General features: G+C 44.3%; 1 protein-coding gene across 1 annotated transcript in view; it reads right to left on the reverse strand.

Annotated features, from left to right (window-relative positions):
* Window positions 1-20,615, reverse strand: part of LOC119164585 (adipokinetic hormone/corazonin-related peptide receptor variant I-like) — a 61,162-nt gene extending 40,547 nt beyond the window's left edge. The window contains exon 1 of the mRNA XM_037416813.2: window positions 19,695-20,615. Within this exon, the coding sequence (XP_037272710.2) occupies window positions 19,695-20,249 (555 nt within the window). The 5' untranslated portion in view covers window positions 20,250-20,615. The remainder of the gene's footprint in view (window positions 1-19,694) is intronic.
* Window positions 20,616-27,171: the final 6,556 nt, after the last annotated feature.

A 27,171-nucleotide genomic window follows, 5' to 3' on the forward strand; every position in this document is an offset into this window, starting at 1 on the left:
TTGCGCAGGATAATAGTGTAAATAATGTACCGTGGTGAAATTTTCAAGTCAGGCATATCGCTCCGATCACTAATGAACGTGAGTTGATGAACAAAAAATTATACACTTACTATAGACACAAGATTTTGATTGCCGAGGAGGTTCTTACGTTCAATGCACTTGAAACAACAGCAGCTTCTGAAATAAATTGTCCCTTAGGCAACGTCAGTACGACCTCCACAAAAGACTTGTGAAATGGTTCGCCACTCGAAAAGATTTGTGGTGTACACATGCCTAGAGAGACCGCTACTTTCGGTGGCAGAACATGGCAATACTGCCTCCATGATTATGCCGTCATGGCGTCAAGCGCTTCACCACATGAGCCATTTTACGCGTGTGGGGAACCATTCGTAGCCCCAATGTGAAGGCGACCAGTGGCGTGACATTGCTCATGCTTAGCAGAAAAGTCCCCATTTCCTTTTCAGAAACAAAGTAGCTCATTTTCTAAACAAAAAAAAGAAGGTAATGAGATGCACCTCTCCTGCATAGTATCACAATATGATCTATACATATTAAAATTATAAATGCAAATGCATGTGCAATGTATCTGGATACAGAAATATTAGTATAGGAATATCTAAGATACTATGGCGATACTCTTATATCGTGGCATTGCGCAGCCCTGAAATTGGATGACCTATTTCTATCGGTAGTTGCGTGCTATTAGCGCAGTTGTTCAGTAATGCGCATTTTACGGGACAGTTTCATTTGAAATTATGTTTTCATTCGATCATTTTCCGATGCTCTACTGGATTTAACACGTGTATTTGAAAGTCTATTAATAATGGTGAGCTCTGCTTTTCTTGAGAAGCACAGGTGGCGGCACGATAAGCTTACGCAGTTGTGAGGTAACAAGTGCCGTATTGCTGTATGCTGCCATCGCTGGTGTCCATTACCGATATTGCACAAAATAGAAAAAAACAAAATTACAAAAATAAACACCGAATGGGTTCAAATCTTATCCGATTTATTTGAATACCTCTGCGTGGTAGCAAGACTTTCTAGCAAAGACCCACTCTGGTTCTTGGAAGTCCTTTGCAAAAGGATGAAGGCATAATGTTGGGCAAGGAATCTCGGCAACATATGTATTATAGCGTGATAGAAGAGCAAAATAAGAGCCAGGTGTCGCACAACGTGAAATGCGCAACGAGTATCCAGTTCAAAGTTTCTCAACCACTGAAATCTGCTCAACCATAACTCTGCTCAACCATAACCCTGCTATGTCACCAGCCCCTGGCTCAAGAAAGTGCGCATTATGTCTTACCGATGTGTAGCGGGTACCCCGCTTATCCGCAGAATGGCGAATATAATGGGTGCTTTCTTACTTCACAAGAATTATGATTTCTGGCACAGCAGATATGTTAGATGTTACCATGTTTTAGGTGACCCAACAGAGCTTAGATCTGGCCATATAAAAGCTGCTCTTCCAGCTTTTGCTGTGGATGTGCTGGCTTTCGCGTTTCGTGGTGGTATAGCGTTTTTCTTTTTTTTTTCACACAAACGTACTTCATGCCGGAGCCCACCAAGGCTTCAGTGACGTATTTCAGTCACGGAAATGACAGCTAAATAATAGACATGGTCCCACGACAAATAAAAAAAAAGTTTCTTTAATGGTAGTCGAGCCTATAAGCTCTGGGTCGGCGACAACAGATGCTAGGAACGCTAACCACTGCACCACTATCAGACATTTTGTGCGCTTTGAAAAACATGCCTTTTAGATCTACCACTGTCCTATCACAGCGTTGCTAGGAAAGTGCTATAATGCATCATTACCGTGGCATTAGCGATTAATTCCTTCAACGCATCGTTTGTAAGAATGTGTCTGCTTCGATGCGTTTCAAATAGTGGAAATGTGATCTGATCAATGCCTTAACAGCCCCCGGTGGCGACCTTACCTCAAGCGTCGACCTCGCTCATAACATTCATTCATAACAAACGGAGCTCTGCAACCTCTGGAACGCGCCTATTTCGCCTGGACGTAGCTCCGCCTTGCCCCCTTACGCCTCACCGCGCGAATAATAGTGGCCGGCCAGAGGGTAGACCCAACGCGCGTTGCGTTTGCCTCTGGTCGTGCAGTGGTGTTCGAAAAATTGCCCCCACCTTCCCGAACGGAATCGTGAGTAGTACACAGTGTAGTAATTTAGGTTGCGTAAACTGATGAGGAGATGAAGGTTTGTACCGTAACCATTTATTTTCACATTCATCAGCCACAGAACAGTCGTGACTGAGGTACGCGCTTCTCTCCATTCATATATACGCATGGGAGAGTGGAGCGCAGGGAAAAGCGAGAGCGATCAACGAGAAAGAGCGGCGAAGCACTACACCTACCCTCTCCTACACTGTTTCTACACCGCGGGAGCTCCATGGAGCTCCCGCGATGCGAGTGCCTTTACACGCCAGATCGCACCTCTCCTCTCCACTCCCTCTCCGCTACTCCACCCGCACCACCTGCTCCGGTTGCTAGGGGCGAGGACGCGTCTGGAGCTGTTGCTATGAGAGAGGGAGTGAGAGCGGGGAAGCAATTACCACTTACCAGCGCAAGGACGCCGCCCGACGCCTGACATAGCCCGACCAAAAATCCATTGGCAGTTTAAACTGCAACATGCCACGAGATGGTGGTCTTTACCCAAGTTCGGCATCTAATCAGTCATGTTCTTCTGGCTGTGAAATCACTTTCTCTGGCTCACTGTTCACTACTACAGCTACCACAAGCATTAATAACCACAACAGTTTGTTTAATTGTTAATGACGAATGTGAGTAATCATGATAAAGTGTCAAGGCTGATTCACCTACGTTAAGCGCTGTTGTTGCTGTCAAACACCAGTAAACATTACGCAAGCTCTTTTATATCAATAATTGATCCACGGTGAACAATAAACTACTTCTTTAAAGACACATTTCACTTTCGTGTTTCACCAATTCTTATTACGAAAGAATCAACATGTTATGTTTTTTTAAGTGCGGGACATTTTAGAAGCTGAGCTGTCGTGTGCTGTAGTGTGCTTATGTATGCATTCATAGTCGCTTTGTTTAACGCCCCATGTGAAAAATATATATATTTTTACTGTGCTATCGCACCAAGGAGGAGTCTTCATTTTCTTGTTCTTAAAACGCCTTGATGATGATCACTTATGAACAACAGCCAAAAATAAGAAACTAGTGCACTTGGCGTAACGCAGGCAAAACCACGTATAAGAATAAAAACAAAAGGAACTAAACAAGAAATACAGAAAGAGGGAAAGAGAAAATGGGATAGATGTAGAACGAGTGAGAAAGATATAGATAGAGAGGAAGAAATACGTATATATAAAGAGAGAGAAAAGATGTAAAGCAGGAAAGAAATGGAAAACCAAAGAGAAACAAAGAGGGCATCCTAGCTACGCACTTCCTTCGGGCTTGGAAACCCTAGTGTGATGTGTGCATAGTTTATTTCCGATGTCTCACTCGGACTCCCGTGAATGCTAAACCTATACCTTTGTTGTGCGAGATCCACTCGTCACAGCGCTTGTTATTGGTACGCTGCTTACCTTCTCTTGTGTAGTCTTGTAAATGAAGCTTCCTGTGTTCGGGCCTACAGTGGTAGCTTACAACATAAGGCGTCACGTTGCTATAGCCTTAGGGCGCGTGGGTTGCATTCCCCGACCACGGCGGCCCGCACGGCGGAATGCAGAGAACACCGACGTTCTTGGATTTAGGAACGTGTGAAACAAACTCCAGATGACAGAAAGTAAGTAAGTAAGTAAGTAAGTAAGTAAGTAAGTAAGTAAGTAAGTAAGTAAGTAAGTAAGTAAGTAAGTAAGTAAGTAAGTAAGTAAGTAAGTAAGTAAGTAAGTAAGTAAAGTAAAGTAAAGTAAAGTAAAGTAAAGTAAAGTAAAGTAAAGTAAAGTAAAGTAAAGTAAAGTAAAGTAAAGTAAAGTAAAGTAAAGTAAAGTAAAGTAAAGTAAAGTAAAGTAAAGTAAAGTAAAGTAAAGTAAAGTAAAGTAAAGTAAAGTAAAGTAAAGTAAAGTAAAGTAAAGTAAAGTAAAGTAAAGTAAAGTAAAGTAAAGTAAAGTAAAGTAAAGTAAAGTAAAGTAAAGTAAAGTAAAGTAAAGTAAAGTAAAGTAAAGTAAAGTAAAGTAAAGTAAAGTAAAGTAAAGTAAAGTAAAGTAAAGTAAAGTAAGTAAGTAAAGTAAGGTAAGTAGAGTAAAATAAAGTATAGTAAGGAAGGACTGAAGGAAGGGAGGAGAAAGGGAGGAAGTAAACACAAAGGGAGAGTTCAGGGATGTTAAACAGGACTGTAGGAGAATGGTAGTTACTGGTTCACGTGGAGGTGTGCTAGCAGACTATACAAAAATCTCGTCCTACCGCAATCTTCACTCGCTCACATCACACGGATATATCGCCGGCACCGATGGAGATGTCGCTGAAAGATGTACTGAACTGCACTTATACGTGTGGTCATCCTTTACAATGCTGTCGCAACAGTAAAATATTTCGTGCTAAACTGCTCGTATGGCGTAGGTCATAGCTGCTACATAGTCAAAATTCTCGTTTAACTCATCACGAGTCTTCATACTGACTCTAACGAGGGCGCCCTAGCTGCCAATAAATATAGGTAGACTTGCGAGAATATTTCAATGCTTTGCATGTTTGAACTATTATCACTTTACTTGAATTAGCTTTAATTCAAACCTATATTGTTGAAGCTTTCGAAGTATTCAAAATGAACAAATAGGTGCATATAAATGTGCACGCAACCCCTCGCAGAGGTGGTTTTGCAACGATACATAAGTGCTAAGCCGTGAGAGCACCTATCTTAAGGCATAGTAATTTGCATATATCTTTTTGTATAGGTGACTACGCTGCAGAAAAAAAAAAGACACGCCATGAAAACAAAAAAGCCACACCGTGAAAGCATTGTGAAGCCCCGCTTCAAGGTTAAATAAACACTTCACCCTTACAATGATTCATCGTCTTTTTTTTTAAAGTTTAGAAGCTTGTTATATTGGCTCCTATGATCTAAGAATAGTACATTTTGAAACGTAACATGTTTTATGGATTGTCACTTCCAGTCTAATGAAAGTGTATTCTTGCTACTAATGAAAGTTGTTTCCAGTTTCATTTAATCCGAAAGAATTACATTTGCACAGACCTTGTTTTAATTTTTAAAATAATTTGTACTGCTTAGTTGACTCATGACAGATATGACCATTTTTTTATAAGGTGTGATATATGCTATTCTTATTCGATTCCAATTTATTCAACCGACATCACTCTTCGCTTCGATTTCGCTCACTTCAAATCTAAAATTCACTCTCCATAGAAGTCTAATTATAAGTGTGTTGCCCCGGTAACAAAAAGAGAGCAGAAAAGAAACAACTATAGAGACATGACAATGGCGGAATATGTTCGAGTACCCCATTAGCAGCACTAAAATAACCTTCCATGCATTAAGAAACTCTATCTTGATAGAGGAATAACTAAGGTTTGGATAATTATCAATAGGAAAAAAGAACAATCGCCGTTGAACTGAAAATTGTCTGGTAGCGCACTGCGCCGAAAGAATTCGATGCGTCTGCAGTCAGTGCTTATACGCGTGCAGGTACTGCGAGCATGCTTCACTCATCTACAGGCTGAACAAAATTTTCTGAACTAATTATAGTCAATCAAGTTGGACCCCCGAGATGAAAAAAAGGGGCAAAATGATATAAAGGTAAATATTTGACAGACTTCTGTCTGGTTGGAAGCTAATAACATTCGAAAAGGGACACCAACTAACGCATTCCTTGACAGTAATAACTTCTTTTTACTTTTGGGTTCGAGTTGAACCGCAAACGTCAAGATTTTCCCATCGCAATTTAAAATGAAGTTACATTAGTTGAATACGTTGGTTGGTGTCTTTTTTCTAATGTGAAAAAGGTTAGATTATTTTTAAGAACATTGACAGGTATACGACTTCACATGGTAAGAGCATTCACAGGTACAAGTTCACACACTGGTACCTGTATAAAAGGTACCTGTGTAAAATCGTACCTGTGTATATCCGCTGCAACCCCGTTGCAACAAGCTCCTTTGTGCGTATACATTCTGTATCTGTTTAATAAAAGCTAGACTAAATAGCAAAGAAATACCAGCTTCGGGTCATGCGTAGTTAACCTCCGGCAGTCCAGCTGCACCAGGTCTACTTGTTTTTCATTGAACCCCGCGGGAATGGCAAAACACCTGCACTCTCATCTTCAAGGTGTATTCCCTGAGCGACGTGTGGTGATTGCATCTTTGTTTTATTTCTGTGAAATATAAACCGAACGGCTCTACTTCGCACATGTGATGTCTAACGTTGTCTATAAGCTTTACTTAGCTTGAATTCAGCTCCTTTACCTGCACCTAATCACAACATTTGGGGGCGAAGCTCCTTAAAGCGCGGGTCTGTCCATCCTCTGTCGTTTTCGTACGTAGCCATTGAGATTTAAGATGGGAGATGGCGGTACTTTGGAGTGTTCACTAGATGCACGCACGGAAGGACGTGGACAGACAGACTAGCAGGCTCACGGATGGATGGATGGACGCGCGAAGTGGGTATGTGCCACAGGGCATGAGAGAGATGGTGGTACTTGGAGTGGTCACTAGATGGACGGACGGACAGACAGACAGACTAGAAGATGGATGGACAGATGATCGGACGTGCGGACGGTGGACGCACAGACAGACGGACGGAGGCATGGATGGGCGCACGGATGATCGCGTGGATGGACGGAAGCAAGAACGAACGGACGGAAAGAAGCACGGGTGAACTGATGGACGTTTCGCCCAACTCATCATCATTGACTACGTGGATATGCTGCGATTTTTTTTTTAAAACTTGTCTTCAAAGCGTGGTTCAAAGCTTCCCCTTTATGTATGCCTTGTCTTTCTGTTCTTCCCCGTCACCCGCAGTACTGAACGTCATCGACAAATACCGTGCAAACTTTACGGCGCTTCTTGCGATCCACCTGCCTTTCTGAATGATTCTGTCTAGAACACCCACTCGTGTACGATTGTGTGCGTTTTCGCTTTTCTTAGTCTGCCTCTCCGTGCGTGCCTTCCTTGCATCCTTGCAACCCCTTTTTCACCTTCCCAGAGCAGGGTAGCAAACCGGATACTAGTTAATATTTACCTCTCAGCCATATCTATCTATCTATCTATCTATCTATCTATCTATCTATCTATCTATCTATCTATCTATCTATCTATCTATCTATCTATCTATCTATTTATCTATTTATCTATCTATCTATCTATCTATCTATACGTCTATCTATCTGTCTATCTATCTGTCTGTCTGTCTGTCTGTCTGTCTGTCTGTCTGTCTGTCTGACTGTCTCTGTCTGTCTGTCTGTCTGTCTGTCTGTCTGTCTGTCTGTCTGTCTGTCTGTCTGTCTGTCTATCTATCTATCTATCTATCTATCTATCTATCTATCTATCTATCTATCTATCTATCTATCTATCTATCTATCTATCTATCTATCTATCTATCTATCTATCTATCTATCTATCTATCTATCTATCTATCTATCTATCTATCTATCTATCTATCTATCTATCTATCTATCTATCTATCTATCTATCTATCTATCTATCTATCTATCTATCTATCTATCTATCTATCTATCTATCTGTCTGTCTGTCTGTCTGTCTGTCTGTCTGTCTGTCTGTCTGTCTGTCTGTCTGTCTGTCTGTCTGTCTGTCTGTCTGTCTGTCTGTCTGTCTGTCTGTCTGTCTGTCTGTCTGTCTGTCTGTCTGTCTGTCTGTCTGTCTGTCTGTCTGTCTGTCTGTCTGTCTGTCTGTCTGTCTGTCTGTCTGTGTCTTACATTACCTATCCATCCAAAAACATACATAGTTGAAAAACTGGAAACAAAGTATTCTCAATAGAACTGTGATTGCGATATCGGCAGTGTACATATTGCAGTAATTGTGCTCAAGGAAGCTGGTACTTCAAAAAATTGCTCGGGAAATTTGCTTAATGCTTTGACGGAACAACCTGACGTCTGATGCAAGCAATCCTTCAAGGGTAGTCGCGTTTCTAGTAACTACGAAGCTGTTTGCTTCGGCAAGTCCTGTTAAATAAGCAGGTGTTGCACAAGAACTTTCTGCCTCCATAAAATTTATGCAGTGAACATGCATCCTATTAGGCTTATTGGTATGTATACGCCCACTGACATGTAAAAAATGACGGCTAAATTTCGCAGATTCTCAATACGGTGCATCTCGCAATCGCGCCAGGAGCACTCACTACTGGCGTCAAAAGAAACGGGTGATGGCAACTTGGAAGGCAGCCTGCTATTACTGAGTCACCGATGCTCCCGCATTCGTCTGTGTCAAAGAATTCGTTTTTTTGTGCAAAAAGGAAAAAAAAAGAATGAAGAAGTGGAGTCCGCGTGCCTTGTTGGCAATATTCTCTGGCGTATTCCAGAGAGAAGGAACTGAAGTACGCAGTGAATCAACCGCAAACAAGAGAATTTCTCGAAATATGGAGTTTTGGGTGAAAAAAAAAGGAAGCAATTCGCGTGTAAGATCCGAAGTTTATGACATGCGCATTACTCAACTCCAAGTAAAACGAATTCTGTCCATGAACCTCCTTCGGGTTTTCAACATCTGAAAAAAAAAAAAAGTGGCTGCTGGCTGGTATACGAAGGTGGCTGTCGTCCATCCAACTACATCAGGGTAACAAGCTGAAGCTCAGAAACTTGCGGCCGAGGAAGCCGAATTTGGTCATTTGAAATTCAGAGGTTTTGTGTTTGGCTTGGCAAACGCGATTGAGCATGTGGTAACAACAAACCTTCCTGCATTTCCTTGTCTGGCAGTTTTTTCTTTTGCTTTATAAACCTATGTAAACTGAAAACCATGTAGCAGCATAATTTCTCACTTCTCCAAAGGGGTGCCCAATGCGCATGAATTCGCACTAGGAAGATCTCGCTTGCGAAATACACGTTTTTTAGGCAGCAATTTATCTGGTAGCCCTCATTCTAACTACTTCACCACAGCATAGCAGGTATCAGTTTTCAAGCTGAGTGGCTCAGATATTGAACTGCTAGTCAAGAAGACGTGGCTTCGTATTCTGGGCTACGGTGACTGCATGTAAGCACGACAGAAACGCTAAAACACGCGGGTATACATTGATGTAGGCGCTCGGTAAAGTAGCCTCGCGTGAAATAGATTGATTTGGGAGAAATCAAAGTACAAGAACATGTTTTATTTTTTCAATCTGTGGTCACCAGCGAAAAAACGACTGCGAAAGAAATATAATGCAACTTAAATATATTGGTATAGTGTAAACCATACGCTATACATTATTCAGTCATAAGCCGATTATATATAATCCTTTTTGTTACAAGATGGTATGAGCAAGGCCGTTTTATACTTTATAAAGACGCTCTTTGACATTTTCTGTGCAGCATTACGATCGGTGAGATATACAGACGGATATTGCCAGGGATCAATTGCACTGCTGAAGATTGCTGTCCCAGTTCCAAAAGTCCCTTCTTCGTATAGAGCAATAGAGCCTCCAGTGCTGAGTGACCTCGGGCAAAGCCTCGAGCCCCAGAGGTCATTTTCAGTGAGGCTCAAGATAGTGAGTAAAATCGTATACTCGTATACGGGAGTAAGTGTATCACCAGTCGATACAATCCAGAACGAGAACAAAGCGTCTTATATATTTATTCTAAGAAAGTGAAGCTACCGTGCTACTCGAATCCATTTTGTGAAAATGCGGCTGTTTAGCGAAAAACAAAAAATGTGACTGTCTATACTAATAAAGAAACAAAACATTGCCGAGGTGATACATAAATCTAAAATAGCCCCGGAATGCGAACATTCTTCGTTCACATGAAGTGGCCCACGCAGACGCGTTTTATGATTTCAGAGGAGGCAGAATGGTTTTCACGAGTCTCGTATACTTTCGAGGTATCAAGCTGTTCAATTCTACACAACAAATAATAAAAGTTTGAGCTGCCCACCGTCCATCAAGCAATAAAATGTCCATTAAAGCTGTTAAACCCGACGTTGTAGACACCAACACTGACCTAGAAACGGGCTCGGTGAAATTTGAAAGAAGCCAGTAATTCGTGGAAACACGTACGATATTTTCACATAGTAGTGATGGTGGTTCGGAGGACAGAAGACAGAATTTCTCATAAAAAGAAAAGAAAATCCATTTATTAGATTGAATTGCATCCGGAAAAAAAAAACTATATTACAACTCTGCTGCTGCGGCAGTAAACAATGCTTCCTTGGCAGTAGTTCATAAACAGTGTGTCACGTTTTTGACCGCGCTCAATTTCAAGGCAGTGCTTCACTTTTGAAGAGCCCTCCAAAAGTAACTACAACACTAGACAACCATTGGAAATATTATCGAAGCCATGACGCGTGGCCGTGATCGTCGCCACGAGTCGCGCTAAGAATCGCACCATGAACATAGTAAAGTCGCACACTAGCCTATCTTTTTTTTAGGGGCGAAGGTCCTCTAACTCCCGTATTCACAAACGCCCCTCGACTCGACTTTCACCCTTCACTTGACAGAGTTGAGCACTGCGCCACCACTCTGCTGAAAATGACACTGCGGTACTCAAAAATCGCAGCAGATTATCGGTAGTGTGCAGTGACTTGCTGTGCCTAGAGAAGGCGCTCCCATCGGCTTTCTCAAGTGAAGGTGAAGCGTTGAGTGACGGGACGTTCTAGAATACGGGGGTTAGTCTAACTTTGACCTGTGTGAAGCATAAGCGAGAGAAGAAGAGATGAGAAAAGAGGAAGGCAGTATCTCCCGAACAGTAAAATAGATGGCGCCGTCTCATATAAGTGCATACAAACTGCAGTTGAATAAGGATATTCTAGATGGCGTTGTATTGCTACTCTTCGTTTGGCTGCTGCGTGGGTTGTGCCTTAGTGCGCCAGGAAGGAGTGCCTCTTTGTCTCCTGGATCGTCGCCGTACGTGACGGATCGTTGGTGGGGCATGGACGAAGCAGAGCGGCGGGCGCGTGGCGCCGCGTTGACTCGTGCTCGTCACAAGGCAGACAAAAAGACAGACACACAGAAAACACGCTCGGACAGACGGATGGACAGACAGACGCACGCACGGATGAACAGACACACGCATGGATGGGTGGACGCTTGGACGACAGACGCACGCCCGGACAAATGCTTCCCACACTCATCATCATTCACTTCGTGGCTATGCTGTGATTTTTTTTTAAGAGTCCAATATTTTTATGACTTGAACTTTTCATTGGTAAATTACGAAGGATGTTCGTGGGCGGGCAGTGACATAGGACTTCTCTATCGGTATTTATTGCAATGCACAAAAGAAACGGTGAGATGCGTCGTGATAGTAGAAATAGGTGAGCGGCTCAGTGGGCCAGCAAGCCCAGCGAACGAGTGGAGACGCCAACTGCACATGGGCCGCTCGCTGAGCGAGCCATTGATTTTACGGAGTGAGCCTCTCGCCGCTCATTTCGCACCCTCAGCGGAGAGTGCCTAGCGGACCTGCGTGCGTGCGAGCGTTCTCCAGGCGAAGCTGCCCGATCGACAGAAGCTTCAAGCATGCTCAGCAGGTGGCGCAACAATGCGCTTCGCTGTCTCCGCTGAAACAAGTGGAAAATTCGCTCGGCTATTATTCTTCCTATTGCCTTGCGCTCTGCTGGACCCACTCAGTGGCTTAGCTATTACTCTCTAATATTGACGGCTCCTCATCATTAACTGAGTGTTTAAATGCGAATGAATTTCTTTTTCGGGCTATGTCAGACGTCCGGCGTTGTCTGCGGCGTTGGTAGGTGTTAATTCTTCGCTCTCACTCCCTCTTCCATAGCCACGGCTACTGGCGCGCGCGCTTATACTCGCCCCTAGCAACCTGAGCATGTGGCGTGAGAGTGTAGGAGAGGGTAGGTGCAGTGCTTTACCTATCCTCTGCTGTACACTGCTCCCGGTGCCTCACTTTCCCGTCCACTCGTGCCTCACTCTCGACCACGAGCCTTTCTTTTCTAACGAAATTCATCCTGGTAACTTGGATCTGGGGAAGCTTTCACCGCGCTTGTTCGTCAAAGATCCCCCTATGCCTAAGTACTACCTAAAAACAAGTGCAATGGCATTTTATCTCTAGGGGAGCTTGTTGCTGTCTTTTCGGGGTTGGCGCGCGAGGTTTGTTGATGTTGCTGGCGGACGGTGTGGTGCGTACATAATCTGCCGACGAGATGTGTAGCCCTGCTTTGCCGTCACTTAACATTCGCGCTTGTTTTTACTTCCGTCTACCACTTCAACAGTTTCCAAAGACGGCCTCAGATGCGTTTTCTTGTCACTATGAATTAGTGTTCGGCAAATTGGCACGAACGAAAGCGTTCGCTTATCGTTGTGTCACACGGGCAAATTTTGTCTTGATCAGGCTCAATCTATTTTGTGTGTTGATACATGAACACCAATAATCGCGGTCTGCTCACTGTGATCTAGCTCTCGGATCGCAATTTGAATGACTGCTGCACCAAACTCGCTCCGGATTAGTTCGAACTGAGTAGCAGCAATGATTGTATATCTTGATCAAGAAATACGGTTCGGGTTGACCCTGATTGTTATCAAAAGTACCCGTATAACAACGCTATAGCTATCCTGCCTGTACCTGTGATTGTAATGCGAAAAATCCAGGGCACGTGAACTAAATGTAATGGAAGTGTCAATGCTTCTATTTAAAAACAGAAACAAAAACTGAGCAGGTCCTTAGATGCCAGCTGGTAACCTAAAATAATTGCAACTGCTGGTTACAAGAATACATCTTCACGGAGAAGGATTAATGTTTTGAGTAGCAAGGCTCCTTCAATTCATGTTGTATGTTTGTCAGTGGTGCGAACATAGTGTACGCGGGATTCAACCCCCAACAGCTCACTGTGCAACTGCGCTAGCACTAGTTCAGCACTATGTTCACTTGTAAACGCACGTCCCGGGTCCACTACGCAAGCTTGCCTCGTTCAAATCCGCTGCTTATTTCAAGTGCATCCTCACATGCAAAGAGTTCGTCTACGTGATCGACTGCAGAAATCGCGCGGCCCTTCAAATAGAGCAAGGAAGCAACCAGCAATCGATGGTCGTAAAAACCGGAACAGACGGAGAGCGACAGCGTGACTGGAGTACACAATCATGTACACCTCGCGATTATACAACTTCATGGACAACACACGCGCCATGAAGCAACAGGCTTTCCTGGGGATAAACAACCTTGTCCCTATAGGTAGTACCTATAGGCATGTAGAGATCTCTACGGAGCAAGCGAGGCCAAAGCTTCCCCAGATCCAAGTTATCCGGATGAATTCTGTGAGAAAAGAAAGGCTCCTCTCTCGACTGCCTCCGCTTGCCGGGCATCTGTCTCTCAAGAACATCCGAAAATGTGTGCTCGAGACACAGCTGTGAAACGCCAACGCCGAGCCGAGGACACTAGCGCCCTACTGTCCCGTGCGCTCGCTCTTCACTCTCGACCGTTCGCTGGCTGGGCGCCTATCAATGCGTTGGCAGAAGTTGGGGAAGGCGAATGTCTGACGGCAACGGTACGCTCTCTCGGTGCAAGAAATGCATTCGCATTGCCTCACGATTTCCTTGGGGAGGGAGGTGGGTATTTTTTTTTTGGTCATACAGCAGTGCAGAAATCTAGCAATATACAATATATTCAGTTTAACGTCCAAAAACCACCATATGATTATGAGATACGCCGTCGTTGAGGGCTCAGGAAATTTCGACCACTTGAGGCTCTTTAACGTGCACCCAAATCTGAGCACACGGGCATACAGCATTGTCGCCTCCACCGAAAATTAAGCCTCTACACCGCGGCAGCAGTCTCGTAGAAAGAAATCTTACATGCGTTGCAGCGCACCCAGGCGAGGACGAAGTGAAGAGACAAGACAGAGTTGTGATGTTTTGTTTTTAGTGTTGTTTTGTGAGCCTTGGTTTTTATTCTGTATGTTTTCGTCTGTGTGAGCTGCCATGTTTCTAAGATAAAATACGAACTAGCAGGAGCCTCGCCTGAATTCTTTTCCTTCATTTTCTTTTTTTTTCTCGGGGGGGGGGGGGGCTACTATTATTTATGCATCTTCGTACATACGTTTTCATGTGTGTGCTTATGTATACATAAAAACTGAAAACTTTCGGGAAAAGTTAAGCCCCCTCCCCGCACCCCCCTTTGATACTGTAGCACCAATTAGCCCACCCAACCTTCCTCACAAACAGAAATGCTAGTTGTGTTCACGCACCTAGAACCGTCCCGACACCTTCCTCTAATTTCTCCAATAAACTCATTTCTGCGTCCAAAACTATCTGTTTTCTTTGTTTATCTGTTTGCATTTCCGTAGTTTTTCTAGAGTCGAAGATTCCGCTCAACAACAACAAAAAAATATGTGCTATGGTCCACAGTACGTTTTCAATCACCTGGATCTCTTGACCATAACTTGATGACCAAGCAAAATGCCTGTATACGTATAGTGTGGACCCGTTAGCTGCTTTCCTAGAAACGATGGCTACTCGGTGCAGCATGCAAAGAGTGTTTAAGCCACTCTGATGTGTGACATGCTCATACGCAAATTTACAGCTTTCATTTTTTTTGCACGAGAGTGTTTTTTCAAGCTTTCCTTGAGTTTTTGTAAGAATTATTTCTCATGAAAGCGACGGCTTCCGACCTCCAGGCAATTTGTCTCACTGTGGTTCACGAACGGCAACGCCTGACCCGCAGAAGAGCGGGCGCTTCCACGTTTGGGCTGCTCTCTAGTAACCATCGCCTGTCTTGGTCTTCTTTTCTTCCTTGTTCTACGGCAAATTACTCTGGGCGAATTTGTATATCTCGTTTTTCATTATGTAGAAAAAAAAATGCTTCAGTAACGAGCGCTAATCGCTTTCAATTTTTATCGCGTCGCAGGCAGCTCCGATTGCGAATTCAAGGCGACGAAAGCTAATCTGGCCTCATCTTCTCGAAAAAAATTATGGTGACACTCAGGGTGACATGAAAAGGAAGAAAGGAAAAAAAGAAGAACAAAAGTTTAACTCCTGCTTAAATAGTTTTCGATATTACTAGAGCGTTATGCCCACGGAGATACTTTTTGTTTTTTTGTCGTTTTTAGCAGACACCATGACAAGAAAATGAGCCTTATTATTAATGGTGTCAATTACACGTGATCTCATGCTTTCGGTAATTAACTTGTTCGGTGCTCCTTCGCTTGAAAAAAAAACAAAAAAAAGAAACAAAAATGATTGACGACAAGTATGTGTATGCTTGCTTTTTTTTCTTCACTCTTTTTGCGCTACCATATCACTGTTCCTGTCGTCTGCGTTCTTGTCTGAGTATGTTCTTTGTGGCACATGTGTATTTGCCAGGGTGCGAAAATGCACATTTTATATCAGCAGAACGACTTTTGTAGAGACCAGTGATTAGTTTCGGTTCAGTGTTCTAAAAAATATCTGGTGAAGAATATTTTTCTGAATTAAATTAATGGACAGCAACTTGAACGTGTTCTCCCGCGCATGTCGGGGTCGGACACCTGGCTTGATTTCCCGCATAGGAACCGGACCTCCATGTACCGCAATAGGAAAAAAAGTGACTGGTGCTCGTTGATGAAAAATTTTCTCTGGAAGATTAGCGACAAAAAACGTTTCCAATGGCACAAAGTCTTATTCAAAAGAACTCGAAAGAGCAGAAGTCAGGGGATGGTTACATGTTCGTATGCACGAGTGTTGAAGTGTCCAAGCTCTTGTGCAGGGCAGATATTTTGTAAGAAACTTAGCTTATAGTGTCTGACATCATTATAGTCCACTCATTGATTTGGTATGTTTTTGACGAGTACGTTGAGTTCTTGAAGTTTCCATTTCTAAAGTAATGAATGCTGATACACGTGTGACAAAAGCAGCGTTGTGAAGCATATAGTCCCGGAGGGTGGGAGGCAGGAGATATTTTAAAAGCGCTGGAGATGTTCTTTTTGCCCTGAAAAAAGGGGAAGATAGGGGGCATCGAATGGCATCGAACTAGTGCGAATATCACCGGTGTTTCTGCAGAGTTAGTTTGATCGTGCACTTGCAAGCGCTAGGGTCTTTGAAATGACCGTTGTGAAGTAACGCTAAGATTATTCACTGTTTCCAATGTGAGAATTATACTGCTGTAGCTGATAACGAACGAAATGGCTGTGCTTGCTCTCGTGCAAATATTCGAGTATCTGGTCTGTCCTAACCACTTGCCTGACTTGCCACCTGCGTTCACCCACCATCGGCAGTGACGTAACCAAACCGTGCCCAAAGGGAATACTTAAGTGAAGATTATCTACGCTCTAAGCGAGGCTTCCAGAATAATAAAATATGATCTATATGAATGGGTCATTTGACGAATCATTGATGTTGCTTGCGAAAGAAATATAGAAGCCCACCCTCCATTTTTACCCCCTATCATGCCCTCTTTTCAGGACAAGAAGAGCATCTCCAGCGTTTTAAAAATATCCCCTGCCTGCCACCCTCCGTCTCTCTATGCTTCACAGCGCTGCTTTTGTCGCACGTGTATCATCATTCATGTCTGCACAAAAGGGACCTCCGACAGCATTCAAGCTTTCATTTCTTACTCGCGGTTTACGGACACGGATGGACAAAAAGATAATGAAGGAAGAATGGCAGCGTATAGGCACACGCAGTCCAAAGTTTTTTCAGCCTAAAAAATAAAAAATAGAAGAAATTAAATGCCTGTTCTCAACTCAATTTTCGTGGAGTCCCACCACCTCATTTCACACTCCCGTCACGATGAAACGCGACGCCAATCGAATCAGCTTAAAGTTCCAACGTAACCGAATCTTGCAAGCTGTTGTTGCTTGTCCTGGCCAACGCATTGTTGACGTCATTGAAATAGTAACATATAACGTGGTTTCTGACGCCTGACTTGTCGAAATGTGAGCTGGCGCTACTGTGTCAAAGTGAGGCTCTGTACGCCGTTACATACAACGAAATCCAATGTCACTCCCTGCTTGAATTTCAGACAAAGGGATTTGTGGAACGAAAATTGCAGTGAAGCGTTTTTGGCTCTATATATAGCATCACCGCGTGACTGTGTAGAGTTGTCTCGTCTTCGGTAAGTCTCTGAAAGGCGTACGAGGGTGCAGTGACATTAAAGAAACGAATTGGATTACTCACATCACTTCAGAAGCAGTATAGAACGTACCGCACGTGCGGAAAGAGGCAGCTGGCAAACGAACAGAAGAAAGAAGGGTCACTAGATTCTATAGATGAGTTTTCGTATGAATATCTCTTTCGTCCAAGAAAAATTCCACATGCACAATTGCTGTAAGCATTTGTTGCCTACTTGCCTCTGTTGGACAATGATCTCTTTTTTTTTTTTTTGCGAAGGTGCCTATTTAGATTTCAATAAAAAAGTACAGAAAAGGAAAACGATAACAACCACTGATCCCAGCTTCAATGTCGCGCAACGCTCACTTCTAACGTAGCATTTATCCAGCCATATTATGGTTATGCGGTTATCCGTCAGTTTCGCCCACAATAATTCTGCACTACGTGTTGTTGTAGTCGGCCGCGATGTAGGGACATTATTACGTGACTAAAGTACTTAATCATTTAACATCGGCGCTTGGACGTATGTCAAAGTTATCTCATCAGTGTACGCACAATACGAAAAATAGATACTTCAAAAGGGTAACAGGGCCTCTTTAACCTCTCTACTATCGGATGAAGGCATAGACAAAAAAAAAAATATGAAGCCTGCAAAATTTTATTTCGCGTTGTTTTAAAGTAGCGTTGTTTTAAAGTAGAAAAAAAGAAAAAAAAAACACTGCGGCAAAAATTTCATTTTCAAAGGGGAAAAAATGGGTGTCTACAGACGGGAAAACTACTCGCATATGTGACAGAACACCGTAGATGATTGCGCATTTTGGCTTCCAGGCTTCAAATATGTTTGAATATTTACCATAGATCAATAGCATCACTTCCGTTGACCCTACTTTGAAAGCCAAAAACTATATTACAAAACATTTATGTTGGCGCCATGTGTACTTTCTGGCTGCTTTTAACTTCTTCCATGGTGCCTTGAGTAGGAACTTTTGAATAATATTTTCACTCGGAGCAGACTACTTCCAGGCTTCTCTATCGTATCAGCCTGTGCGTGCGCGCGTCTTCCCGTACCAGCAGGCTGGCGCGCATCGAGGCACCTCAACGCAACGCGCAGCACGCCGGTAAATAAGAATTGGCGCAGTTACATGCACGCCGGTAAACGCGCAAATGTATTGTGTGCTGCTCATGATGCCGGCCATCCCTGCTGACGCTATGCGCAAGTTGCTAAATCTGATGCGAAGCGCTTTTTCTCGGGTGAACTCGACAAAAAAAAAAAAAAACAGAGATCCGCCACAAAATGAAGCTATACTGTTAATCTTGACCAGATTTGAAGCTGTACTAGCGTTGTACAGGGTGTTTCAAGAAATGTGCTGAATATTTAAAAAATATTTATAATTACAGAAAGGGGCATCTGAGTGATATCTGTGGCGTCTCCTTAACTCTAGAAGAAAGAATTTTCAGATGCACACAAACATTATAATTTGGCTAATGAGTCATGTACACGAAGGTGGATGCAGGTAAATAAGATGCTATAAAGCCGGCTGTAAAGCAAGAAGTTTGTATGACTCGCTTTGCAGAGAGAGAGAAACAACGTTCAATAAAAAAAGTGGTTCATCTCGGGTGGGGCCCTTCTTCTAAGGCTCCACTGGCTATAGCGGGTCGGCGGGCCTGACCAAGGGTTGCTAGTTGGCTTCCCAGGGTCTGTTCAGCGAGTCGCGCCTCCCACGACCACGTATGTATTGGGTGCGTATGTCCTATGTCGACTGTAACAGGTCGCCCTGGACAGCTGTAGGTAATATGTGTTGGTGTAGGAGTATCTCCGCACCACGGGCATGCGCTGGGATATATTGCCGGGTAAATCAAGTGAAGCTTATGCAGATTTGGGAATGTCTGCAGGCGGCGCCAGTCACAAGCTTGATGTCTATTGAGATCCACGCAAAAACAGTTAGGTGATTATTTGCACATTTTTAAGAGCCCTGTCGTCATTTCTCGCCTCGCGTGTGTATCACGAGGTCTCATATTTGATAGCAGGCCCCATGTGAATCGCCAGCGTCACCGACGGGCTAATCCGTCTCTCCGAGCCAGCAAAACGCTAGCATTGGGAGGGGCGCAGCCAGGGAGTATCACACCGGCCCGTGCTCTCCAGTTTTTCTTTTTTCCATGGCGTACCAAGCAGCAAACGGCACTCAACCACATTTTCCAGCCCAGCCCCCTTTGAAAACAAAAAAGTGCCTCTGCCCCCCCCCCCCCCCTGCTCCCCAGAAACAAATTTTTGCGCACACTCTAGATACAGATCTACGAAAGGTCGAAGTGGACTAGAAACGCCAGCGTCCCGAAAACAGTAGAAAAAGACTGGAGAAAGAAGTCCATGAAACAGAAAATATAAAGTCAGAAGAAAAAGAGCAGAAAATGATAGAAAAAAGTGTCACATATTAAAATGAAGACAAAAAAAGCAGATAAACACAAAGAAAACATAAGCGAACCAATGCTCCGCAATAAGTAGAGCTTTTACTTGCGGTGAAATTAACTTTGATTTCTTTTTCTTGGGGGAGGGGGGGGGTTGGCACCGCCATTTTCGCTTACCTGCGGTACGCTGCACACCAGGCTGGCGTACCATGCGACGCCGAGCATGATTTTTCCTCGTCGGTGCGCGTCGTGCACCTTGAGTGGGTGCAGCACGGCAAAGTATCGGTCCACGCTGATACACACCAGAACGGCCGAAGAAAGGTACGGTCCGAAGGCACGCATCATCTGCATCAGCTTACACATCAAGTCACCAGCCACCCACTGACCCGTGATGCGCCAAATCACCTCAACCGGTATCATCACGAACGTCACGATCATATCGGCGATGGCCAGGTGCATGATCATGAGTTTGATGCGGGACTTGCGGTGACGATTGCGAAGCAGCGTGACAAACACGGGCACGTTTCCTCCGGCAGCAACGATGAACAGGATGCAATAGACGATCACTTGCACCAGAGACAGGGTGCTGAACGAGAGTTCTTCGAGAACTTGAGCGTCTTCCATGGTGGCAGTAAAGGAAGTGTTGCCGCTGTTGTGAGCACTCGCAAACTCCTCGTTGCTTGATGTGACACCGTCCAGTGTGTGATTTCTTTCTGTGCGACTGGGCCACATGGCTCATACGCAACGCCACCGAACTTGCCTGAGCCCGATGTTTAGGTATAAGCAGCGAATGATCTCGTTTCCACGTGAAGATCAGTCAATGACACAGCAGAAAGGTTTGCTCTCTAGGTAAACATTTCGAATAGCAGAACGGAGCCAACTTGGCTTCTCAGCAGTTCTTCCACATTTGGACATCAGAGACTGTCCCACTGTCATACTTCCCGCAGAGCTTTCGTATCACTGGAGCAAGCTTTCAATAGACCAAGTTTTTCTGCAATACGAATGTGCGCTTACCCTAGCAGCCCAACTAACTTCTTTCTTTTAAAGAGACGACACTGTGCTTTCAGAATTCCTTCGCCTAAACTTTATAGTTCACGGGAGAAGTTCTGAAGTTGCTTCGATGATATTATCGAGTGAAGGCGGGAGAGAGCAGTGCGAAGGTTATGCTGTAGTTGCTCACCGTTTGGTGTCCGAAACTCGACTGGCAAAGAGGTGTGCGGCGGTGAGTCCCGTCGATGTAGCGGCCGCTTCCACTTTCCCGCGTATCGATCGGGATACGCGCGCCCCCACCACACCGAGCCAATGGCGATGAGTCGCAATGATCGCGCCTTTATTACTCTTTTCCGCCGCCGAGAAAGTGGTGCGCGCTTGTTGACGGAGCTGTATACCGCCGGTAAGCGTCAAACAAGAGAGTGCGTTCATCCGAGGTGCCAGAAAATGTCTTCACTTTCAACCGGCGGGAAGGCCTTGTGAACTGCGCAGCATTGATTCGCCTCTGTTCCCCTCCAGTTTCTGCTCTGCTCTATTATGTTCTTTTGTGTTTCTTTTTTGTGTTTATTATTTTGTTCCTGCACTTTTCGTGTTACTACAGCGTCTATAAGAACATTCCAAAATTTTCGTCTTAAATATAATCCAATATCAGCTTGCCATCTCCTTCACAACTTTCTAAAGTAGTTTCCCTCTTGTTTAATGCACTGTTGCAAACTCTTTGCCCAACTTCGGCTGAACGCGCCAGAGAAGTCGTCAACAAGAATCTCCATGAGAGAGGTCATCGAAGATGTTTTTACCGCCTTCAGCGTCCCTTGCAGAGTTCTTTTCAGGGTTCCTTTAATAATCGGGAGAAAAAAAAGTGTAGTGGTGCCAAATCGAGGCCGTGCAGCCGCTGAAGCAGTGCCGCTACACTCCTTTTGTCCTGGAGCTCGGACACTTCCAGCGCGGAGGGACACTTCCTTTATAACACTCATCAGGACTATTGGCACCATGTTTGCAGACTTTTCTCATTTTGATATCGTTTGTCGAAACCCGATGAACCACTGCTTTTGGTATTCCACACCACTTCGCGATCATGTCGATATGGCGGGATGTGATGACTTCATGATGTAACGTTATGGTGTGCGTCGTCATAATGACGCTAAAACTCTGGTCATCTGTGGCGATCGTCACCACTATTTTGGCGTCGATGAAGCCATGTGGCGACGTCACCGCATGACAATTTCCGGCATCGTTCACGCTGACGCCCCCGACACAACGGTCAATTTTAGCGTTTGATGAGGCAGGTAAGGCTTTCGCCTTAATAAGAAGGGCGTCGCGTGGCTCCAGGTGCCCAGACAGGAGAAAATTTTGCTGCGCTCGTGCAATATTTTACGACAGAGCCCGATGATGGCAATTAACCCAGTAATTTGAACATAATGCCAGCTGTCTAGAAGATGTAAGTTGTGCTTGTTTGTCTCTTCTCTTGTGTCCCGTTGGTTTGCGCTTCCAATTATTCCATTATGGATGTAAGTAGCGCCGATGTTAGTCCAGTCATTAGATTGGATAAACTTTTATTTGGTCCTCCAAAACACAGATCACTGTGTCGCGGGCCGCTCCCACGTGGGAACTGAGATGCCGGGTTCCTCAGCCGCCTCGCTGGCTTGGTGGACAGTCGAGAGCTGATCTGCCAAGGATGAGCTGCGGATTGCCACCTCCCATCTGGCAGAGGTGATGTTCGGTAAATGAGTGAATTTGGTGCACTGCCAGAGCATATGTTCTAATGAAGTTATTTTCCCACAATGTGGACAAAGATTGCTTGGGTATAGGTCAGGGTACATGATGTGTAACATTTTCAAAGCAGGGTACATACGCGTTTGAAAAATCCTCAATGTAAGTGCTTGGGGCCGAGTTAGAGTTTTGTGAGGTGGAAGGAAAATTGTTCTGGACAGGTAGAAATGTTTAGTGAGCTCGTTATTTGTTGTTAGAATATCCCGGTTATCCCCTTCACTGGTAGAACGCATGCCCGGGGAGGTGCGGTTGGAGAGGTCTTGCGCCGCCTCGTGGTGCTGCTTCATTGAGATCGGGAGGGGAGTCATTGATTTGTCCAAGGTGAGCTGGGAACCACCTCAGAGGATGATGCGTAATGTCCTTGCCATGTCGTATTCTCAACGTTTTTTTTTTGAGACCATTCCCTTTGCGAAGGCCCGGAGTGCTGCCATAAAATCACTGTAGACGACTTCAATATTATCCATCTTGTGTGCTAAGGGGATGGCCACCTGTTCCGCAATGACTGGGTCTTTGCCCTGACCGTCACTGAGTTACGAGAAGGCCTGCCTCATCGACCACCGCTGCCACAAAAGCTTTCCCATTGGCGTAGGAAGCCGCATCAACAAATACCACTCCTCATTTCTCGTCTGAGACTAAAGAAAGTATAGACCTGGCCCTCACTTCTCTTCTTCCTTTGTTGTGTTTCGGATGCATGTTTCGTGGTATAAAAGGTACCGTGATATTCTCCGTGATGTTGTTGGTGATATCACTGTACTTGAGTCTAATCGTCATTGGGTGCTGGCTCAGCTCCTGCAGGTTCATTCTCCCCGACCTTGTTGTAGATAACCTTGCAAACTGTGCTCTATCTTAGGCTTCTGCTATTTCTTCGAGCGTGTCGTGAATGCCAAGCTCGAGTACACGATTGGTGCTGGTGTGCATGGGTAGGCCCAGGACCTTCTTGATAACTTTTCTGTGGAGCACAGTTGGTTTCTCGGACTCTGCTCTACACTAGTTGTGCATTGCTGCTTCGTACGTGAACTGGCTAAGAACAAATGCAGCATCAACCGGATAAGGTTGTCTTTCTTGATCCCATTTCTTTTGTTGGCCACTCTGCGTATGAGGTGCACCGCACTGTCTATTTTCCAAGTTAATTTGGCTATAGATTCGCTGAGCGCTGGTAGACTCCATCAACATACCCAGGACTTTGATGGACTCCACCCTCTGGATGGCATCCCCTTGATTTGCACAGAGGTGAATATCTATCTGGTTTAACGGCTTCCGTCCCCTGGGCTTCGGTCCCCAGCTTGTACTACAGTAAGAGTTCTGACTTGCTCGAGGAGCACTTGAGCCCAGAAGGACGAAGGTAGTCCTCTACAGCGTCAATCGTCTCTTGCAGGGCGCTCTCAGTCTGCCCCTCACTCCCTCTGTGCACCAGATGGTAACGTCATCTGCGTAGATGCTGTGCTTCAATATTTTGGTGCTTGATAATTACTTTGACAGCCCAATCATGGCAATGTTGAACAGCATTGGTGAAATCACTGCCCCTTGCTTCTAGTGCTATTGCTGCGGTCTCGATATCTGCAATTTTCATCACGGCTTTTCGATATGTAAGAAAGGACCATACGTAGTCATAGAAGACTTTCCCCAGACCAAGCTTAGAAATTGATTCGAGTATGAATGAGTGGTAAATGTTGTCAAACGCTTTTTTAGACCTAGGCAGAGAATGGCTCTCACGTCTCTGATTTCGTTGTCGATGGCATGGTGTTTGATAAGCTTCATTGCAGCTTGTGTGGATAGCCCTCCCTTGAATCCAACCATATTGTGTGTATAGATGTCGTTATTTTCCAAGTACCTGTTTATCCTGTTCAGAATGGCTTGTTCTGCAACCGTGTCGATGCGTGATGTCAAGGATATTGACCTCATGTTGTCTAAGTTAGAGGACTTTCCTGGCTTGGGAATGAGGATCGTGTTGGCCAGCTTCCACTGCTCTGGCACCCTGCCTTCTCTCCGTGCTGCATTGATCATAACCTTCATGGTCTCAACTGAATCGTCATGCGTCAAGGTTGTGAAGGGCCTTGCTCGATATACCATCCAGGCCGGAGAAGTCCATTCATGTGTTAATTTTTACAGCTCGCTGACTGTTGTCACTTTTTTTATGACAAATATTCTGTGAGTGAAGAGGAAGAGTCGGAAGCACACGCAGGCGCCAACCTACCCTTCAACACGCTTTTTCAAAAACTATGGACAAATAGCGTACAAATGAAATCGCTTAGTTGTGTAAAATTCCAGTGAATCAGTCGAGCTCTGGCGAATGTTGTAGGCGCTTCAGATCTCACCATTTAACAGAGCACCTCAATTGCGCACTTTTCTGCATCAACTGGACGGAAACGATTTCACTGTCGAGATTGTATTGGGACCAAGGGGCTGCCCATCGCAGTTCCGAAAGGCAACGGAATAGCTGATGCGTTTTCTCAAGAACACCGGTCTGATTCGTCGTTTGCAATGTCAAACGTGAACCTGTTACGTCGGCTCAAACAGTGAATTTTTTCGTCTGCTCTATAACGTTGCACCCTCCTTGCCCGTACAGGGTAGCCTACCTGGCTCAGCCCCGCTGAACCTCCCTGCTTTTCTTATATTCCTATTCTCTGTCTCTTATCATACTGTGAGTGTTGCCAGCTCTGCAAGTTCGCTTTTCTACTGCAATATACGAGGGTTGGCGGCCTGCATCTGTAGGTTGGCAGGATGCTTTTTAGGTTCAGTTTCAGTTTACCGTGCTTCGGTGGGTGGGGTTAAATAAAAGGAGAAGTATACAGAAAAATGGATTGATATGTGGGGTTTAACGTCCCAATAGCACCAGGTGATTATGAGAGACGCCGTAGTGGGAGGCTCCGGAAATTTCGACCACCTGAGTTTCGCCCAAATCTGAGCACACGGGCCTGCAGCCTTTTCGCCTCCATCTAAAATGCAGCTGCCCCAACCGCAATTTGATCCCACGACCTGCGGGTATGCAGCCGAGTACCTAAGCGACGAGAACACCACGGCAAGGCAAAATACACAGAAAGAATTTTTTCGTGGCAACATTATAGAATTAAAGGTCTCGATATAAGATACATAAAGTATAAATAAAATGAACAGCAAAATAGAGAAAAAACGTGCATACGATACGTACAAAATAGTAGTAGTGACCACATGATGTGTAATGAAAATAAGGCTATGTTTTACTGAAATACACATGCAGAATAAGTAAATAAGTTTCGGTAAAAAATTGTCACAGAGAGACAATTTTAGGACCGTAATGTCTTCCATGATGGTCTGTATATAATAAATAAATAAAGAAATAAATAAAATAGCGTTTTCCACGTTAATAGTCTATCACTTATTTAGAATAAAAACATGCTTGACCACTGACCTGACGGTCATGGGTTCGATTCTGGTCCTGGCGATATCATTTCGATGGAGGCGTAGTGCTAAAGGCCCGCGTACTGCGGGATGTTAGTGCACGGTAATCAACACCAGGGGTCGATATTTCCGGAGGCCCCAGCCCCTACGGCACCTCTCATAATCATATCGTGGTTATGGGACGTAAAACTACAGATGGTGTTATTAGAAAATATTAGTAATTAGTAGTATTAGTAATTAGCTTAAATAAAACGACTTGCAACATTAACTAACCCATTTATTTCATGCAGAATAATAATTCATTATTCTCATGGCGGCAGACCCAAAGCAACCAAGACCCAGTGAAAAGCGAGAATTGTCATTTATCACCAAATCTAGGAAACACTAGGCTACTGGAAATCTCACCAGAAGTCATTAGCTATGTAACGTTCGGATTATTAGCGTGCCGCAATGAGAATTCTTTTGTGTTACATAGTACATCCTGCCGACAAGAACAATAAAAATGCGTATGAACAGCACTGCATAGCAGAAAGTAAACGCTGTATGAAACCGTAATCAAGGGTGTCTGTATACTTGATGAACACCTTTTCGAAATAAAAACAAAACGTGAAACAGGAGGTGCATGTGAACATCCGGTGGCATGAAGTCCGTACGTGTCTTCTTGAAGGTTGAGTGGCTTACTTTATATCGCGCCATAACTCACCCCGGGACTAAGACAAGCACGTAAGTATACAACTACAGTGCCTGTCATATGTGCACTGCTTTACTTCAACTTATTTTTCTTTTTTTTTGTCCGGGAACTTTGGATGATCACGTCCAAGCTCCTTGTACCAATAAATTGGGAAACGGTTCTTTGAAATTTTCTTACTGCATCATAATGTGGTAGAGAAATGCACAAAATTATGACAATTACCTAGCAGAACTCACTCTATTTTATAGGTACTCTATTTTGTGTCAAAAATCAGGTGTTCGACTCTTACATGACGCTTCACTGTTAATTAGCCTAATGCCGTCCTTCTGTCAACATTTTTTTTTCATCGCAGCTGCTTACCACGTACGTGTTTCAAAACGCATTCACTATATGCGAACTTAACATCAGACAGTACTCACTTTGGTAAACCCAACTGTATAATTGCTGTTAGAGTTGTAAAAATATACATGCGCGCCAACTCGCAAGTCTTGGAGGTCTGAAACCCGATGATCATCTACAGCGCTCAGTCCGGTGACAACCTTCCACTCGCCACGTCTTCTTCGAGCTCTCCTGTGGCTCGCAATCTTCCTTGAACTCCGGCCCACTTGTCTCGTAAAGATTGGATACGTCGAGGCTTCATGGTCGCTGCCCATAAGTTCTCTTTTATTTTGTTCACGTTGTTACACGAATCTTCCTGCTTTCGCACGCGATGTATTCCCCGTCATCTACTCAGCACACTCTGATCTCTTCCTTTTTTGTGACGTGCACTTTTCAAAGGCGCGCTCTTCGAAAGCGCCACACATTCATCACAGAAAGCACCCCTTT

This window comes from Rhipicephalus microplus, chromosome 1 (genome assembly GCF_043290135.1).
Source record: "Rhipicephalus microplus isolate Deutch F79 chromosome 1, USDA_Rmic, whole genome shotgun sequence".
Lineage (NCBI taxonomy): Eukaryota > Metazoa > Arthropoda > Arachnida > Ixodida > Ixodidae > Rhipicephalus > Rhipicephalus microplus.